This window comes from Vidua chalybeata, chromosome 18 (genome assembly GCF_026979565.1).
Source record: "Vidua chalybeata isolate OUT-0048 chromosome 18, bVidCha1 merged haplotype, whole genome shotgun sequence".
NCBI classification, from domain to species: Eukaryota; Metazoa; Chordata; class Aves; order Passeriformes; family Viduidae; genus Vidua; species Vidua chalybeata.
In genome coordinates this window covers 1,047,383-1,066,920 of record NC_071547.1, presented here as the reverse complement: position 1 = coordinate 1,066,920, position 19,538 = coordinate 1,047,383, and the positions used below count along the sequence as shown (strand labels likewise).

Here is a 19,538-nt window from a genome sequence, read left to right as displayed (position 1 = left end):
AGGCATGTTTAGAAATGAGCCTGTTGTTGGCTGTGATGGGACACCCAGAAAAGGAGACTGTTGCTGTCACTGCTGTGTTGTGCACAGGGACAGCCCAGCACACGTCCCTCAAAGGCTGGAGCAAGGTGAGAGCACTGGGGAAAGTCTGAAATCTTCATCTGAATGGCACTCACAGTGGCACTGGCTGCTGTCAAAGCACAAGGAGGGGCAGTTCTGTCCCTGCTCGCCTCTGTTCTGGCTGTGACAAGGGCTCCTGCAGCCTGCAGTGAGGTTCCTGCTGCAGCTGTGTGCATTAATTTGGGTAAACTGGCAGCTGTCCCCGTTATGTGGGGCTTCTCTTTGAGAAATCCTCATTCACCTTCCCAAGAGCTCTGGGGTGGAGAGCCTGAGGAGCTGTGCTGGCTGACCCACGGTTTTCTGCTGCTTTCTGTCCTTCAGCTGGGATCAGCTTTATAAGCCTCTGATCTTAGTTCTTATCAAGGTTTTTTCTGAAGCACTTTTTTTTCTTTTTTTTTTTAAACACTTTAAGCAGATGATCCCAACTACTTTTGTCCGTTTAACCAGGTTTGCAGTGGCTTTCACAGTGGAAATGAAGGAGCTGGCAGCAGCAGAGTGGGTATGTCTGTGTGATGGTAATGCTTGCAGTATTAGCAGCTATGCATCCTGCTGAAATGTGCCCTAAATAGTGCTAGAGAGAATTGCAATAATCTGCATTGTTGCCAGCCCTGCTTGTCCTTTCCAAGAAGGCATTTCATGTTGATGTACTTCAACAGGTCAGAGAGATCTGGCATTAAAAGCTGTTTAGTATTAGAAGAGAGTGTAGAACAGTTTAGGAAGTGTTTCTCTACAACACTTAAATCATTTGTTGTTACCAAGTCTCTCCTGATGCCAAATTGTTTCTTTTGGCATCATTTGCTAAACTTTTATGTTGACAAAATCCCTCCGGACAGCATTAGTTACAATAAAGAATTTGGAAGTATAATTTAAAAATACCTGTTTTGTCAACTCTGGAAATAGAATGAACTTCTTAAGGTGAACTGCAGAGGTAAATGAGATTTGCTGTGCTGAGCAGCAGATCCAGAGAGGGGTGAGCAGGAACCACCTGGGATGAAAGCAGCAAGGCAGGACCTGCCTCCTGCAGTGAGGTGCTGGCTCCACTCTGCTCACCTTGGGGAACACCAGCTGCAGCTGAACAATTAATGCAAGGAGTTGAAACAAAGTGCTTGGTACCTCTTCAGTTCTAATTTGCATCTTAGTATAACCATTAATGCACTCTTGCCTAAAAAATAATCACTGAGAGTGGAGCTGGCACAACACAGCAGGAGGATATACAATACCTTATTGAAGCATTAATTGATTTTTAAAGTCTATTTGCATTAAAAGGACACATGAGCAGACATGGCATTTGGTATTTTATTTTACAAATGTAATTTGGTTTTAATAGTTACTACAATGAACTTCATGATGGGTAAATGGGAAAGGGCACAGCTTCTGTCAGAGATATTAAGCAAGAAAAGGACAAAAGTAACAGTGTGTAAGGAGAAGAAATAAAATTGAGCTTTGAAATAGTTTGAAAATCAGCACCTCAAATGCTTTTAGGTACCAGGCTTTGATTTTACCTAAACACTTTTGTACTCGTGGCCTGTGAGACTAATGCAGGGTGTGGGGTCTGTGGCAGGCAGGGGATTGGGGGCAGATCTGTCCCAGCTGCTGACCTGTGCCCCCAGTGCTGTGGGCTGCAGCTCCTGCTCTGCTGGGTCTTTGTGTGAAGGCTGAGAGCAAATGCCACAGGTTTGCTTCCAGGCAGTGAAGAGCAGAGCACATCCTTCCATCCACAGCTCACAGTGGGATATTCATGATTTTTACGTATTAACTCACACTGCTGTGAGCTGCCTTATTCCTCTAATGTGGGCTTCGTTCCTTGAGATAGTCACTTAAGAATGTAAATTACAAACATGCAAGCAATGGCACTGTACTCAAAGGCTGTCTCTTCCAACAAATTCTTTTCTATTTCATTGGATAAATTACCCTTAATTATGAAGTATGCAGTCCAGCCCTTGTAATAATCTGTATTCCAAGTGAGATTGAAATACTGTAACAGATCTCGTGCTCGTGGTCAGCGTTTTATTTCAGTAGCACAAAACTGCTGCAGAGGAATTGCCTAAGCCCGTTTTATTAGCATTCAGTTTCATTTCCCATTCTCCTCAGGCCCATTTAAAATAAAGGACGTAGGAGGAGGTTGCTGTGTGAAGTGGGAGCACATCCCTGTGCCCCACGTGCCCTGCTCTTTTCCTGCTGATGGCTGAGCCCTGCCAGGATTGTTTTCACTCCCCTGAGCCCCGGACAAAGATGCTCAACTTGAAGGTTTTTTTTGGAACTCGGTGTTTCCAGGGGGCTGAGGGTGCCTGACCCAGCAGAGGGAGGCAGGGCTGGGCTGCTGCCCCCCTGCTTTTCCCACTCCTCTTTTCCCGTTCCTGTGTTTTGCTCAGTCCCATTTTTCTGCAGAGTGAAATTCTGAAGTTGGCTTCCAGCTCACAGTGCTGTCCCGTTGCTTGCAGGGGGTTTTTATCATTTCATCTTTTTTATCATGCTGTGTAATTCAAAATGTTAGTCAGAGAAGGTCCAGCGTTAAGTAATAAAATAATGAAGCATTAAACTATTTTTATTATTTTTAAATCCTTTGAACACAAAAGTTCAAGAAAGTTGAAGTCCATGGAATATGCTCAGGCTTCCACTGTAGCACAGAGTTGTTTCTTTCTCCCCCACTTCGTTCCCATGTGGATTTGCTGCTTTTTTGTGTAATTTTGGTGATATTGTTCAGTCTGATTCTCAGAAACCACCTCCTTCCCATCTGTGAGCTGCTTGGAGATGCCTTTTTAAGTGACCTCTTTTCTTTCAGTTTTTTTTCCCAGTTCATTTTTAGTATCTGCAGTGCCTGGGCAGGGGATTGAGGGGCAGCCACGAAGGAACAGCAAGGAAAACCAAAATCTCTGCAATTAAAAAAAAAAATCACTTCTGTGGCTTCCTATTTTCTGAGCTGACTGGCTCAAGAATTGGTTGCCTAGAAGTTTGTTTCTGAATTGTTTTTCTTTTCATTAAAAAAAAAAAAAATATTCCACAAATCCACAGTTGGAGTTATAGAAAGATAGTGAAATAGGAAATTGCTTCTTTAATCACTGAAATTAAATAACAGCAGTTCAGGAGTGATTTTGGAAGTGTAGTAATTACCTCTTTTACTACAGCTATTTTAAGGTAATTTATTTTACAATTTTTATTTGTGAATGTTCTGCAATAGCTACCAGGCACTAGTTTTCCAGTCTAGGAAAGTCTATATATTTGAAAGCAGTTTCTGAAACTGATATGTTTATAAATTGTGTTATGGATAAATATAAACTGGATTTTCAAAACCAGTCTTCCAACACCAACAGCTTTTTGGGAACTAGAGCTGATTTTCAGCTAGATAGTTGAAATTTGTTTTATTCCAGAAAAACAGGATAATGATCGTAAGAAAGGATACAGAAACAGACTAAAAAATATATTTGTACTGACTTGGTAATTGTGTTTATTGCAAAATTTATTCATTGATACCATAAATGGACATAGTAAATATAAATTACATTGTTGACTTTTGGAGTTACTTACTGTATCTAGTAGTAAGTTTTGGTTTTTAATAGTCAGAAGGAAATGACACTGGCATGTGTTTTGTTACTCTTTATTGTGGGGCTTTTTTTAAGACTGAACAGATATTTTTATGTCGAACTCTGAAAGTTATTTTTCTCCTCCTTCTCTTTAAAGCCAGATGCTAGGAAGAAAATCTACGTGCAAAGTCAAGGTGAGAGCTTTGGGATGCTGGCTGGGACCTTGCATTTCTGTGATTCCTGTGCTTGGTGCCTGCTGGTGTGTGCGCCTGCCTTCCCTGCCCAGCCCCGTGCTGGGGCGTGCAGTGGAGCTGGCTGTGGCCCTGCTTATCAGGAGTTTTCTAAAGCCTTCTGAGTTCACATTCTTGTAGAGAACTTCCCCACACAACTTTCTGTAAACAACCTGTTGTTTTGCATTCTTTCACAGAGGAGGAGAAATTTGATGTACAGGTAGTTTGTCCAGTGTCGTTGGAGAGGTGGCACGTTCACCCTCCAACCCACTGGCACCTTTTGAGAAATATAAAAGATTGGAGTCAGAAAAAATAAATGAGTCTCTTCATTGTGACCAAGGCTGTGGTGAGTCGTTTTTCCTGGTGTCCTCTGGTGACAGCTGGCCTTTCCTTAGTTAGTACTACCTGAGTGCTGGCTACTCACAGTGCCACGGGCATTAACTGAGGCACAGGCCCAGCCCCTCAGCCACGATTCTCCACTCACTGCCTGCTTCTAAAGAGGTTTTCCCAGCTGCCTTCCAGCAGGAATCTGAAAGGACAGGTCAGCACTGAAGGCAGCAGCGAGATTTCTCCCATGGCTGCAGAAATTTTCAGGGTGAATATTTATTTCCTGGAGCCCCAAATTCCTTTAAATGCTCCAAGCTGAGTTCCCAACCCAGTGAGAGCCACGTACCTCACTTGGTGAGTAGTCCAGGGAGCACAGGTCAGTATTTTAGGTGTGATGACTTCGTTTCCTAATTTATTTATTTATAAAGAACCCTCTGTGGATGAACTCTCATTCCACTTTGTGTATTTCACTTTCAAAGAAAGTAACATTCTTTTCCAGACTGTGCTGTTGAAATAACTCATTGTGAAGTCTGTTTAGCCCATGTTTAGTTTATATTTAAGTCTCTTGAGAGGTTACAGTTAAATAAGTGATTAAATAAATTAATAAAATCGCTTCTTCATTAAAATAATTAATCTTTAACATAAGGAAAACCAAATACATTAATATTCAGGACAGATTAATATTTAATTTGTGTATAAATTTAATTTGCTTCCTTTTCTGTTGAGGGCTCTGGGTCCAGGCTGCCCTGGACCTCTTTTGGAATAAGGTGCTCCCTCAGGTGATGCTATCCCCTGTGTAGTTTTAGGAGGCCACGTTTAGCAGGGCTGTGTTGCTGAGGAAGTTCAGGCCCTGGGTGACTGTACAGGACTCCCCAGTGGATTTCAGCCTGCTGTCGTGGAAGGGTTGCACAGGCAGCCTGCACTGCTGGGCTGAGAGAGCTGCAGAGGGCAGTTCAGGCTTGGCAGAAATGTTGCTCTTTTGCACTTCAAAAAGCCTCCAGGAGCCACAGCTCAGCCATCCAGGGCACATTTAACCTGGGAGTCTCTTTTTTTTTCCCCCACAGGAATTAAGACTACACCCAGTGAAACCTTTGACTGGTACAGATTTCTACAAAATGCAGGTAAAACTAATTTTTTTTCCCTTTGTTTAGTGTGTTTGTTCCTAATGGGTGTCAAGGATGAAAGAAACTTAGAATCAGAGCTTAACTGATTATGTATTAAAGTGCCTTAATGATATGGGAAATGGCAGAACATCAGTCAGATGAGTCTGGGTCACCCAGAACCCAGAGTGCCTCTGAGTTTCTGGTCTGGCCGGGGCTGAGCTGCACCAGAAGTGCTCCCAGCCTGTGGGGAGTGTCCCCAAGGGCTCATTTGGAGCACAGCACCCATTCCTGAGCTTTCCTGAGTCACAGCTGGGCTGCCTGCAGCAGTGCAGAGGAGAAGCAAGTGCTGGTGTTGGATTATTTGGTCTGGAGCTGTCTCTGCCCCCCCAGAGCAGGGGCAGGGAAGGCAGGTGACCTAATTCCGAGTCACCTGATCCTGGCAATGCTTTAATCACTTCATCTTTCCCCAAAAGAGTGATTTATAGGCATTTTACCCTGGTAAAAGCGTTTCAATTTTACATTCATCAGCCTGATCTCTGGTAGTACAGCTGCTGCCTCTGCTGCAAATGAATCCTCACCAGTCAGTGGCATTATCACATCAGGAAGTGTGTGCCATTAGTCAAAGCCAGTGTCAACTTTAAACTGAGCATTGTGAGGTTATTTTGTTCTCAGTAAATCACAGCCCACGAGCACAGTGCCACTAAGATTAATAATTTTCTGAAGTGAAATGATTTGTCACTTGCTAGCACAGCCTTAGTGTTGATTTGATCTCTTGTCCAACCATTTTGTGATTAAATGAGCAATCAACAGATTGAGGAGGGGGAAGCTCCCCCTAAAGTGAATTTCTAATATATTAGACACTGTTTTTTGCCTAATGTGTACTAATGCAAAAGTGCAAAATAATTCATAATGTGCATGAAAAGCAAGCTAAAATGTGACTCTAACATCTGTGCCTTATTAAATAATAACTTGAAAACTGGCATCAGATTATTCAGTATTATTCTTTATGACTGTTTCATCTCATTTATCTTCCCTGCATGGTGCCTATGTCCATCTCTGGTGGCAGCCTACAATTTCCACTTCTTTTAATACTGCACATGGAGTCAGACTTTTTGGCTGTACCTTGGTGCTTTCCAGGGACTAATTAGGAGTTCTCAGCGAATTGCTTTTTTCTGGGCATTTGCAGTTCCAGTGTGTTTAAAATTCTACTAAACTTGGAGCAATCAGAAGAAAACTCAACACCAGGAGGCAGTTTTGCTCAGAAGGATGTGATTTTGGCAGTGTGGGCTTGCACAATGTGCACTTGAAAAGACCCCGAGCTTTAATGCAGATGAAGCTGTCCAGTCTCCTTCAGCTCATGGCATTTGTGATCTTTTCTTTTTAAAGACTTTTTTCATGAAGTTCTGTTCCATGTCTGAAGGCACTTGATGGTGTTTTGGGGAGAAATATTTCTCCAGGTAAGCCTTGCCTGTATCTTCAGCAGAACCCCTGAGCATTTGTCCAATTCAGGATTCCCAGGACAGAATGCAAAGGAACAGCACACTGCTTTTAATTCATCTGAGGCAGCACTGTTAAACACCCTTGGTGTTCAGGGTGCCAAGTTATTCTCTCTAATGAATGCTTCCAGATTTTCTCCACAGAACAGACTTCTTATGAATATTCTTTGTAGTGATGTTTTTTTTCAGACAGAGGAAACATTTGCTCACTTTAAATATGATACCAATACATAAACAGCCTCTTTAAATCAATGTAATGGCTTCAAAAAGAATTTAATGGTAGCTTTGAGTGAGTGGCAAAATGCACCAAATGCATTTTATGGTGGAGACTTCCAGCCCCCAAATTTGAATGGTACTAAACCAAAGTCTAAGGAGTCCCAGCTCTCTGTGCACTCCATTGATAGTTTGGGTGCTAATGTAAATAGCAATTGCCTGGCACAAATGGGAGCAGTGCTGTGAAGGGGTTTTGTTGTTATTATTATTGTGGGTGCAGTACAATCTCAGTACAAAAATCATGGAATTAGTATTTTTTCCTAGTCTCAGACTTGAGAGTTCAGAGGTGGTGGTGTGGGGTTACTGCTGAATCCTAGCTGCAGCATCTCCAGGGGCTGGCTAGTCAGCATTCACTGGCTAAATCTACAGAATAAAAAAACCAAATTAGAGCTAATTTGCATTGTGGTTAACAGTCAGCTTCACAGTTTGTCTTCTGTGGATGAGAGACTGTGAGCAGCAGTAGCCAAACCACAGAGCTGAGGCAAGTGCAGATTTCAGCAGAGCCTTCAGGAGCACAGCACCTCCAGCCTGTTTGGTAACTCAGCCTATTTAAGGGAGTTTTGCTGCCTGTGTCAGCCTGGAGATCAGACCAGATGATCAGACTGTTTTTCTCTGACCTTACATTGCAGGGATCTATATACAGCACAATCCATTTGGCTGTAGCAATTTTAGAAGCCCTATCTATAGACTTGAGAGAGTCAGGGGAAGTTCAGCCTTGTGCTGGAAGCTGACTGACAGAAGATGACAAGACAGTTTAAGTAAATGAGAAACCTGAGAGTGATCTTCTCACACAGCTCAAGGCTGGGGCAGAGCAGCTTCTGATCACAGACAGGCTTGAAGTCATCTCTGCAGGATGAAAAGCTCCTTTTGATTTCAGGGGAATGGGGCTGGAGATACAGACCCCAATAAACATCATGTGATGAGAAGATGGAGATAACTAACAAAGCCTGCACTAAAAGACTGAGAAATCTTTGTTTAGCCAACAGCCAGGACTTAAAGCTGCTCTCATGGTGCTGTGGAGCCATAGGCTCACATGCTTATTGCACCAGCACATAAAACATGCAGTATGCTTCTGTAGTTTGATTTTTTCAGCTCTCCTGTAATTTCTGCTTCGTGGCACAGCTGTTCTCTGAGCTGGAGAAGTTTACGTAACCTGTCATGACACAGGCAGGGTTTTACAGAGGCATTAGATTTTCCTAAAGCTATGCTGGAAAGAGAGGCCCACATAAGAAAAACTGAACAGTAAAAGTTTGTGCACTTATACAGCTGAGTGTAGTAAAAACTATATGATAGCAGCAATAAACCAAGTTCCCAAACTGATCTGAAAATGCAGAGCTTTTTTGTTGTCTGATCTGTTAGAAATAATGAGAAACGGGGGAGAGAAGAATTGATTGAGAATTTTGCAGTCTCATTTTTCTGGATTAGTAGCCTGTCCCTGGAAGTTTGCAGGTTCATCTAATTTCTGTCTTCACCAACATATCAGCAGCCCCAGCAACGCTTCACTGCTGGGTGTGAGAGCAGAGGGAGCACTTGGGGTAAAGTCATTGCACTGCCCCTTAGCCTGGAGAAGGGGAGGATCAGAGGTGAGCTCATTGCTCTCCACAGCTCCCTGAAGGGAGGTGCAGACAGGTGGGGTCGGTCTCTTTCACCAGGCAGCACTGACAGAACAAGAGAACACAGCCTCCAGCTATGGCAGGGAAGGCACAGGTTGGATATTAGGAAAAAAAAATTCACTGAAAGAATAATAAAGCACTGGAATTGTCTTCCCAGGGAGGTGGTGGAGTCACCATCTCTGGATGTGTTTAAAAAAAGACTGGACGTGGCACTTGGTGCTACAGTCTAGTTGAGGTGTTGGGGCATGGGTTGGACTGGATGATCTTAGAGGTCTCTTCCAGCCTCATGACTCTGTGATTATTCTGTGATTCTGTGATTATTCTGTGATTCTGTGACTATTCTGTGATTCTGTGACTATTCTGTGATTCTGTGGTTATTCTGTGATTCTGTGATTATTCTGTGATTCTGTGACTATTCTGTGATTCTGTGGTTATTCTGTGATTCTGTGACTATTCTGTGATTCTGTGACTATTCTGTGATTCTGTGGTTATTCTGTGATTCTGTGACTATTCTGTGATTCTGTAGGTTGTAGGGAACAGGCTGCTTTGTGAAGCGACACGGCACAGTGATAAAAGTCTGGGATCTGAGCAATCTGTTTGAGGTGACTGAAATGAGGACTAGCTGGGCTCCTGATGGTGCAGCCTCTGTGGCAGCAGTGCCTGGGGCAGGACTGGACAGGCTGGGAATGGCTGGGCTCTGCAGCTGAGCAGGAGAGAGGCACCCAAACCCAGCAGCCAGGGGACTGCAGGAGCCCATGGCAGGTGTTTCTTCAGTGTGCAGGGAGATGAACTTAAGAAAAGCCATGAACTGAAAGATTTAGAGTATCAAAGATTCGTGCTGCAGTTTGATGAATTTATCTGTTTCAGTCTCAAGAAAATAAAATCCTTGCCTTAAAGACTGAAACCTCAGCCATAAACCTGTGGATTTCCTTTTTGAGGACAGCAGTCAATGCTTTCAGGTGCTCAGGAGGTGGATAAATGAAATATTTTCAAGAGGAGTAAAAGACCTGCTATGGTTCAAAGTGACCAGGAAAGAAAATAAGGTTATTTCCCCTCACCATCTCATCATGGCTTAGATTTTGTTTCTGAACAAAACCAGAAACGGATGAATAATCCTAAGTAATATGGACTTGGTGTTGTTCTCTGAAGGTCTGTAGAAAACAACAGTGAACTTGAAATCAGAGCTTGGAAAATTAATTTTTAAATCTTCTTCTTTACCTCTCAGCAAGCTAATGCTTGGTATTACTCATTCACTTCCAGGCCTGCAGCTTTCAGTAAGATTAAAGATTTGCAGTAATACATTTATTTTTATTGTGCACTTATGACTGCTGCATTTTTTTTTCCTGATAGTACCTGGAGGGATGGAGTTAAATGAATCTACACTTTCCAGATCTCTTTAGATAACACTTGTACTTATTCCTGCCTTTCTTAGAAAAACGATGTCCCTGCTGAAGCTTCAGAAATTATTCAGGCTTTTGTGTTTGCTGCCCGTGCTCGTGTTGTGCTGTGCAGGTTTTTGTAATGGCCCAAGTGTGAGGTGTCACTGTGTCAGAATCCTGTTCTCCCCAGTAACAACAGCAGGGCAAGAGGAGATGGCATCAGGAGGAGATGGCCTCAGGTTGTGCCAGGGGAGGATTAGATTGGAGAGCAGGAAAAACTTCTTCACCCTAGGGGGTGTCAAGAGTGGCACAGCTGCCCAGGGCAGGGGTGGTTTGGACTGCCTGGAGGGGTTTAGAGGATGTGTGGGTGAGTGCTGGCCTTGGCTGGGTTGGTGGTTGGATTGTGAATGTGGAGGGCTTTTCCTGCCTAAATGATTCCCTGGTTCTGTGCTTCTGTGGCCACTGTGGAACAGTGGCTGTGAAGAGCAGCTGCACTGTGAAAATGCCCTCCTGTTTTATCACCTTGAATGGTCTCCATTCTCTCCCCTGCCTTGCACCTGAAGGTTTATCATCTTTAATGGTCTCCATTCTCTCCCTTGCCTTGCACCTGAAGGTTTATCATCTTTAGTGGTCTCCATTCTCTCCCTTGCCTTGCACCTGAAGGTTTATCATCTTTAGTGGTCTCCATTCTCTCCCCTGCCTTGCACCTGAAGGCCTCAGAGCAGGGGAGCAGAAGTTAAACCCAGGGCCATTCATGTCAGCCCCCCTGCAGGTGACTGGGGAAGTCTGGATGGACGAGCCAAGGTCTGAGAACTTTCCCTAGGCCATGCCCTGACTCAGAGTCAGTCAGCAGGAAGGAATCCTGAGGATTGAGCCCATTTCATCCCCTAGCCAGCAGATTTGGTGCCAGGTTTCAGTGCCACAGCAAACCCTCTGGCACAGCAGCTGGGTGCCCTTCTGGCCGTGCAATTCCACCCTGAAATGTCAAAGTTTGAGCAGCATAACACCAGCTCTGCTCCTCCACGGGCAGGACTCTGGGAGCTCCACGCCAGCCCTGGCTCCCTGCAGCTCGTTTGTCACCATGCCCTGCTCCTGGGGACACCTGGAGAGGACAGGAGTGATGTTTCACTCTCCTCTCCATCCCTGCCTTGCCTTGACCTCCCCATCTTGCTGCAGACCTGCTGTGAGCAGAGTGCAGCTGTTTGCAAAGGTAAAGCCACCAGAGCACAGCACAGACAAACCCTGACAACGTTTGTTTGCAGCAGCATCTCTGACTGACTCAAAACAATTCTTTATGACACTGACAGAGATGCTAATTACAGTGCCAGGGCCGTACTTGCATTTAGTGCAGAGTGAATCTTCAAGGATGGCTGGAAAACACATAGCATGCAGTTGTTTTTAAATTTTATTTTTTAATTGCCGGGTTTATGTACAAATCTTTCCATGTTGTGTTTCTTTGTCAAGCTAACAGGAAGATACATGAGGGAAGAGATAATGAAGCACAGTGTGCTGTTGGAAATCTTTGCTTTTGGATCACCAACAGAAATGGGGAGAAAAAGACTGAAGCATTTTTTTGTTATTTGGGCGTTTGCCTGTCAGTCAAACAAGGCAGTGGCACAGGGAATGTACTAAAAGAGAAAATCACTTGATTGTGCCACACCGACGTGTTTCCATTTCACAATCACACGAGGTGGCAGTATCTTATTGCCTCTGCAAAAGGCAGAATGACAGCAAAAATCCACACACTGAAGTCTTGCTCAAGCCGAAGGAAAAAGAAGGAAGGCCTTTGTCAAAGGGCAGTTTTCGGGCAGCTGTGGCTGTGGTGGCAGGGCAGCCTTTGCACCTCAGATAGCTCAGTGTCCTGAGAGGACGTTGTGCTGGAATTGTTGCTTTCAGGGACAAATGGCTTTTGGTGGGTGGGTTTTCCCCAGCAGGGCTGCAGGAGGCACCAGGTGGGAAGTCAGTGCTGCAGGCAGCTCCACGGGGAATTGCCCATTCCAGGCATGGGCAGCAAGTGAGCAGTGACACGGGGGCTGCTGGAGCTGGGTCTCGAGTGGGCAGGGAAGGAGCAAGCTCCCATGGCAGGGCAGGGTTACAGGGATGGTTTGTGTGAGTGCACTGAGGGGGCAAAGAATGCCTGTCAGAATGAGCCAGCTGGTGCTGAGAGCTGCAGCAGACAGGGGAACAAGCCTAGAGCAGATTCTCACCCCTTCCACTGCTGGAGAGGCAAAGCCTGCTGGACTGGCCCTTTATGGCAGGTCTGAGAAAGGCCACGGGGGGATCCAGCAGGATCCAGTCTGCAGCCCAGTGTCCCCACAGCTGCTGTTCCAGAGGGAGGTGCAGAAAACATCCTGCTAGGCAGGTGAGGCTATTGGCATGAGGGGGATAGTCTGCTTTGAGAAATGTGAATGTCTTTTCAGAATGAGAGAGGTCAGCTGGGTGGGCTAGTTTCATTAATAAATATTATTTTAGGTCATTTCACTGGTGAAACAGTTGGGCTGTAATTGAGATTCTTGGGACAAGCACCTTTGAATGGCACAGGAACTGAGTGTGAATGCCTGTGGGACCAGCTCCCTCCTTCTCTTTTGGGTTCAGGTGTTCACCCAGGGAGCAGAATGGCAGTCAGGGCTGCACAGAACTGCTCTACTAGGGCTTTAAACCCTTATCTAATGAAATGAAAAGGCTGAAAGCCGTAAGATAGAAACAAAAAGCCATAGACATAAAAAAGAGCAGTTACTTCAAAAGTGCAGTAATTCTATAGAGCAGAAAAACCTGGTTTCCTCCTCCTGTGACTGAGCTTTCAGCACTAACTCCAAGTTTTGTTTCTAAACAGCCAGAGCTCAGCATCAACAAGTGGGAGTCCATAATTTAAAATGGGCATTTGTGCCTTGTGGGATTGCTGCGGTGCAGTCTGAGTTTTGGTGACACTTTTTGGTAGTTTGCTTGGTGTGAGTTTGCCATAAACTGCAAGCACTGCTGCAGGTCTGTGACCACACAGTATCAATGGCCCAGTGCACCAGAGGAATGGCTTTTCCAGCCCAAATGTTTCTGTGTTATAAACTACAAGTTATTTTCTGTCCCAATAACCAGTAAAATGTTATTTACCATGTCTGCTGCAGCCACTTCTGACCTCAGGGTTGTTTTAAGTGGAATGAAACAGACTCAGTGGTGAACCCCGTGACGGGGAGAATTCTGAACTGGATTTAAATTTCAAAAGCACATTTGTGACCATGCAAACAGAGCCTTGCTGTGGTGTCCCTGGTTTCCCCAAAGGGCCTTGCAGAGCTGCCTGGGCTTGGTAATCCCTGTCACCCACGAGCTCCAGAAGGGGCTGAGCTGCAGGACACCAAACTGATGTGTTCAGTGCAGCAAATCGAATGTGAAGCCTCTGGTGTTTGTGAGTTCAGGTGGTTGTTTGTGTTCAGTCAGCAGGTTTTGACTTGTGTTGCTTTATCAAAACACATTTTAGCAAAGCTCATCCCACGGTGAGCCTTGTCCAGAATGTCCTGGATTAATGGTCCTGCCACAGAAAGTGCAATATCCTACAGCTCACCTTCTCTTCCTAATAAAGCCCACACAGTTCTGAGTTGTTGCTGTGTATAGCTAAGGGATTTTCCATGGTAAAAGCTCCCATGTTGAGGTTTCTTCCCCCAAGTTATTTTTCACCTGTGCTTTAGCAATAAGTGTAAAATGAATGCTTTGCAATAATTCAATTTCTAGTTAACTGTTCTGCAGCAGTGCTGCCATACAGGGATTGAGAACGATGGGGCATTTCCTGATCTTCAGCTACAAAAATGTCAGATCAGGAGCTCTGAGACCTACACTGATTAACCAAATCTCACATTTGGAAATGGGTGGTGAGTTGTTAGGTGGATGCAAAGTTACTCATTTTAGGATAAAAGCACTGAGAACCACCTGGAGCTGTTCAGCTGCCAGGGCCCAAAGCTGGTTCTGGGGTCCAAGAACACCACCAGAGCTTCCCCCAAGTCCTGCACATTGACTGCCTCTGGAAATAAACCCCTGTGCCCTCTAGAATGATGTAAATCCTCAATCTAGGATTGATGCAAGAGCAGGAAATGGGGGGAATAATGATAATTTTCCATAATCCACTCTTTGCTGCTCTTACCATTGTATGTGCTCATGGAACAATTGGGAGTGCTCAGCTTTTTGGCCTCCTTCACTGACTGATTTTCACAATCGTTTGTTCCAGGCATTCCTGCAGACACAGACAGTGTGCACCTGTTTCTTTTGGTGTGTGGGCTCCGGAGAGTCAAAGACCCTCTGTATTTAGTAGAAGCTTTCTCAGGTGAGTGCTGGCTGTTTGAATATTCTTGTTTGTCACTCAGTGCATTCTTTTAATGTTTGAGGTTTTATTTATGGCAGGAAACATCATCATATATTTCCATTTGAAAAAAGAAATTCTTGTGTAACCATTGATCTGTTCAACACATTATTTCTGTGCCATGTCTTTTCCATCCTGCTGGGAATAACAGAGCATTCAAATCAAAGCAAGATTTGATGCTTTTGCTTGCTGAGAAAACTGTTTTGCTGTTACATGCAGTATTGATGGAAGACAAAAGAAAAGATCATCTACTTCAAAATAACTTTTTTCTCTTGCTGTCCCGTGGCTGTTGCATTGATTTGCATGTGTGCTAATTAATGCCATTGAAGCTGCAGACAAATTTTCCCACCCATTGTTCTGGCTCAGTGCTCAGACTGGGCTGAAGTTTCCTCGTAGCACAAAAGGGAATTTTTTGCCAGGCTCTGTTTGTGTCTGTAAGAGGCTCAAGCATTCTGAGCTGGAAATTTAGCCTGCACTACTCCGTGACTTTTATAACCCTTGAAGCCTTGTGGTGCTGAGTAACAAATGCAGTTTGTAGTGAGCTGCACTGGTTTGTTCTGGGGTTCAAAGAGCAGCAGATGTCTCTTGTGCATGTTACTGAGTAATGGGTGTAATGGTTGCAGTTGCTTCCACATGTTCCTTTACACAGGAAAATATTCGAGTCATTTTGGCTTAGTGGCCATGATCACTGCATTATACAGAGCATTGTTCTCTTGAGTGATTCAAAATTAATATCTGAGCTTAGTTAAATAACCCTTGAGTCAGAAGAGATTGCATGAAGCAGAAAGGCTAAATACTGACTTTCAGATATGCTAATATTTGAATTCTGAGGAGTAATGTGAGGGCTGAGCATGGAATCTGGTGCACATTCAGTCTTTAAAGTAGCAATACAATATTTGTCTAATTCTTCTTTAATCATGGAGCTATTTATACTGATTTAAAAACTAATAATTTTTATTAATAAAACAGTTGTTCCTCTTCTGTTTCAGACTGGCACAGAAAGGATCCCAGTGTCCATCTGGGCATTATTGGACCTGCAGTAAGTTGCTGCTGTAATGTTTATTTCTAAATATTTCCATTTACCTCGTCTGAGATACCTCAGCTCTCTTCCAAACTGAACCTAGGTCAGAGGATTTCTGTCAGAGATAAGAAGCTCCAAAGCCAGACCTTGTGAGGCTGTTCCCAACAGCTCTGAGCTGTGGAAGTGGTTCCAGTGGCCAGAGTTCAGAACTGCCAATAAAGGGGCTCCTGCAGTGCAGAGGGAGCAGCTCCCAGGCTGTTCCAGGAGGAGACACTGAGGCAGCCCAGCTCTGTTCCTCACTGCTTCACCCCATCACAGGAAGGAGTTCTGAACAGAAAAACCATCAAAATACTTGGATTTGACTCTTGGCTACTGTTGTTACACCTGTGGGGTTTTAGACACTCTCAAACTGCTAAAATGTGTACTTTGGCAAACAAAACATTAGCAATGCCCATTTCAATAGGAGTAACTTAGAAATGAGCCAATCACATGTCTTGAGAGGCAGCAGTTGCCATCTGGGAGAATTTTTTTTCCACAGGCATTGCTAATGAGGATTTTCAGTGCTGTGAAGGTGCTTCAGGTGCTCGTTATCCCTGCTCTCACTTGTTTTGTTCACGTGGAGCTGGGTGCTGGTTCCTTTCCATCTGGGCTTGATGCCATTGCTGGGTTCATGCACAATTATCAGCTGCCAGCAGGTGCAAAATGAGGTTCAGGTTCTGTCTGACACCAGCAGCAAGGACAGAGCTGGAGCTCACAAACCCAGCTCCTTTTCCATTAAAATCTCAGAGCACTAAAGCCTGGGAGAAACTGAGGTTTTTTAATACATCCCCATCTCAGAATAATCCTAAAGTTGGTACCTCTGTCCTGATTCTTCTCCTTCTGTGTGCTGCCTATGGAACTTCATGCTAGAGTTACAGAACTAATTGCAGGGCTTGTGAGAAGGAAATCAGTGTTCTCCACGCAGATCCTGCAGCACAGGGCTTGGAAAGGCAGCCTGAAGCCGTGGTTCAAGCAGGGAAAAGGTCTGAGGAGGCAGCTGTGTCATGGGAAACAAGCTCTCCCTGGTGCTTGAAGGGGACTGAAAGCTTCCCTGCTTCATCTGGCTGATGTGTTCCCTCTGCATCAGTCTCATCTCTGATTCATCTCCACATGAGCCTGAAAACTTGCAGGCAATTTGCTTTATAAAAAAACAAATACACTCTCAATAGGCAAATAAGAACAGTTTCCTCTATTTTCTCATTCAGTTTTATTCTTTGCAAATTTGGGGGCATAGGATTTTATTGTTAAAAGCTGTTTTTATGTTTTTATTTTATCTGGGCTTTTTCCACGCTAATACACAAAATGATTTGGAAGTGAACTGGTGTGGAAGGCAAATCTAGAGCAGGTGTAATGAAGCTGTGCTTTAGAATCAAAAGATGCACTTGCTGCCTCCAGTGAGGATTTTATAAACATTTTAGTTGTCTTTTTAAATTTGCTTCACTTTCTCATAAGCTAATGTCTTCACAGACCAGAAATAACCCAGTGGCAGTGCATAGGCTGGATCAAGGGCTGATTCTCCTTAAAACATTTTAGAACATATTTCTTCATGGAACTAAAATATTGCTAAAGGAAAAAAAAAAATACATCTCAGCTCTGTTGGTATTTAGCTGTGCTCTTCTTATTCATGTTGCTTCTCAAACCTCAAAAATCTTAAGAAAATCAGTGCCACCATCTATGAAGCATGTAATTTTTATTGTGAATATTAAAAACTCATACAGTAGGATTATATTAATTAGGAAGAGAAAGAACAAAGGCCCACACTCTATTTTCTGCTTTACTTCCATGAGATGATATATTTGCTGCCAGAAGATTAGATACTATTCCCTGTATTTTCTATGCACGATTGTCCCAAATGGTGCAATCGAGGTAATGTTGCAGGATTGAGGCCTGTGTTATGTAAAATTTTCACCATTTGTCTCCACTTCCAGTTTTCCTTTTGTTCATTTCTATAATGAAATTTGGAACAGCAGCTCATTTTCAGCAGCTCCATATTCCAAGAATAGGAGCTTATGCAACTTAAAAAAAAGTTAAGGCCACAAAACTTTAAAGTTTTGTTTAAAGCATTCAGCTTCTGGGTAACCTCTCAGGGCTCTTTTTGGGTTTTTTTAGGCAGTACAGAACATTGCTCCATCAGATAACCCCTGGAACGTGGGGGCACCTGCTGCTGAGAGTGAAGGGAATTCCTTTCCCAGTGGTGCTGCCAAAACCTCAGACACCTGGGAAACTGAGGAAGTTCTCCCTCTCCACTTTGAATATCTCTGCAGATTCCTCAAGCCTTTCACTTGCAGTGATACTCTGACAGAATCCTAAATGTACTGAGACCTGTTTTCCCCTACAAAGTCTGGAGTCTCAGCACTATAAAATGTTCCTGGACCATTCTTTCAGGCTGAGTTAATATTTGTATATGGCAGCATGTTAATACTGTGTGTTTCCAGAAGATTTGCTGGCTTTTGATCACGGCGGGCTCTGTGCTCAGCAGGCCCCTTCTGCTTCGTGCAGCATTTGATCTGTGACTTCCTGCACTGTCAGACACATCTGGGATGTTCCTTTTCAGCAGAGACTCCCTGAGTGGCACATCTGGACCTGGTTGGGGGTGCCCAACCCCCCTTTCCTCGTGTCACCCCTTCTCCTGTGACAGGAACTGTCCCACAGCTCGAGCTGCTGTGCTCTGAGCTCTAGACTGGGAAAGGTGCAGCCCTGAGAGGGCTGGGCTTTAACAAGTGAGTTACAGGGAGCTGAGATGCTTTAACAAATGAATTATAGGGAGCTGAGATGCTTTAACAAATGAATTATAGGGAGCTGTGCTGCTTTAACAAATGAATTACAGGGAGCTGGTGATGCTTTAACAAATGATGGGGAACTGGTGAGTGCATTTGCCCTCTGTGCTGAGCAGTAACAACATTTATTGTGGCCACAAATGCTGCCTGTGGAAGATGGATGCTGGAGATGTTTTGGGTGCAGGATGCTGTTCTCAGGCTGTTTTTGGGTGCCTGGATGGAAGAACATACTTTTAAAGGATCGTTTTGGGTGCCTGGGTGCAGAATGCTGTTCTCAGGATGGTTTTGGGTGCCTGGGTGCAGGATGCTGTTCTCAGGATGTTTTAGGATATCTGGGTGCAGGATGCTGTTCTCAGGACGTTTTAGGGTGCCTGGGTGCAGGATGCTGTTCTCAGGACGTTTTAGGGTGCCTGGGTGCAGGATGCTGTTCTCAGGATGTTTTAGGATATCTGGGTGCAGGATGCTGTTCTCAGGATGTTTTAGGGTGCCTGGGTGCAGGATGCTGTTCTCAGGATGTTTTAGGATATCTGGGTGCAGGATGCTGTTCTCAGGATGTTTTAGGGTGCCTGGGTGCAGGATGCTGTTCTCAGGACGTTTTAGGGTGCCTGGGTGCAGGATGCTGTTCTCAGGACATTTTAGGGTGTCTGGGTGCAGGATGCTGTTCTCAGGACATTTTAGGGTGTCTGGGTGCAGGATGCTGTTCTCAGGACATTTTAGGGTGTCTGGGTGCAGGATGCTGTTCTCAGGACATTTTTGGGTGCCTAGGTGCAGGATGCTGTTCTCAGGATGTTTTAGGGTGCCTGGCTGCAGAATGCTGTTCTCAGGATGGTTTTGGGTGTCTGGGTGCAGAATGCTGTTCTCAGGATTTTTTTTTTTGGGTGCCTGGGTGCAGGATGCTGTTCTCAGGACATTTTAGGGTGTCTGGGTGCAGGATGCTGTTCTCAGGACATTTTTGGGTGCCTGGGTGCAGGATGCTGTTCTCAGGACATTTTAGGGTGTCTGGGTGCAGGATGCTGTTCTCAGGACATTTTTGGGTGCCTAGGTGCAGGATGCTGTTCTCAGGACGTTTTAGGGTGTCTGGGTGCAGGATGCTGTTCTCAGGATGGTTTTGGGTGTCTGGGTGCAGAATGCTGTTCTCAGGATTTTTTTTTTTGGGTGCCTGGGTGCAGGATGCTGTTCTCAGGATGTTTTAGGGTGCCTGGGTGCAGAATGCTATTCTCAGGACATTTTTGGGTGGCCTGGGTGCAGGATGCTGTTCTCAGGACATTTTTGTGTGTCTGGGTGCAGGATGCTGTTCTCA

The 19,538-nt window shown here is 44.5% G+C and overlaps 1 protein-coding gene across 3 annotated transcripts in view; it reads left to right on the top strand.

Annotated features, from left to right (window-relative positions):
• Positions 1 to 19,538, top strand: part of GLT1D1 (glycosyltransferase 1 domain containing 1) — a 45,892-nt gene that overhangs the window by 12,965 nt on the left and 13,389 nt on the right. For all 3 annotated transcript variants that reach the window (XM_053959830.1, XM_053959828.1, XM_053959829.1), the window contains exons 4-8: positions 565 to 616; positions 3,796 to 3,832; positions 5,260 to 5,316; positions 14,270 to 14,365; positions 15,391 to 15,440. In XM_053959830.1, the coding sequence (XP_053815805.1) occupies positions 565 to 616; positions 3,796 to 3,832; positions 5,260 to 5,316; positions 14,270 to 14,365; positions 15,391 to 15,440 (292 nt within the window). The remainder of the gene's footprint in view (positions 1 to 564; positions 617 to 3,795; positions 3,833 to 5,259; positions 5,317 to 14,269; positions 14,366 to 15,390; positions 15,441 to 19,538) is intronic.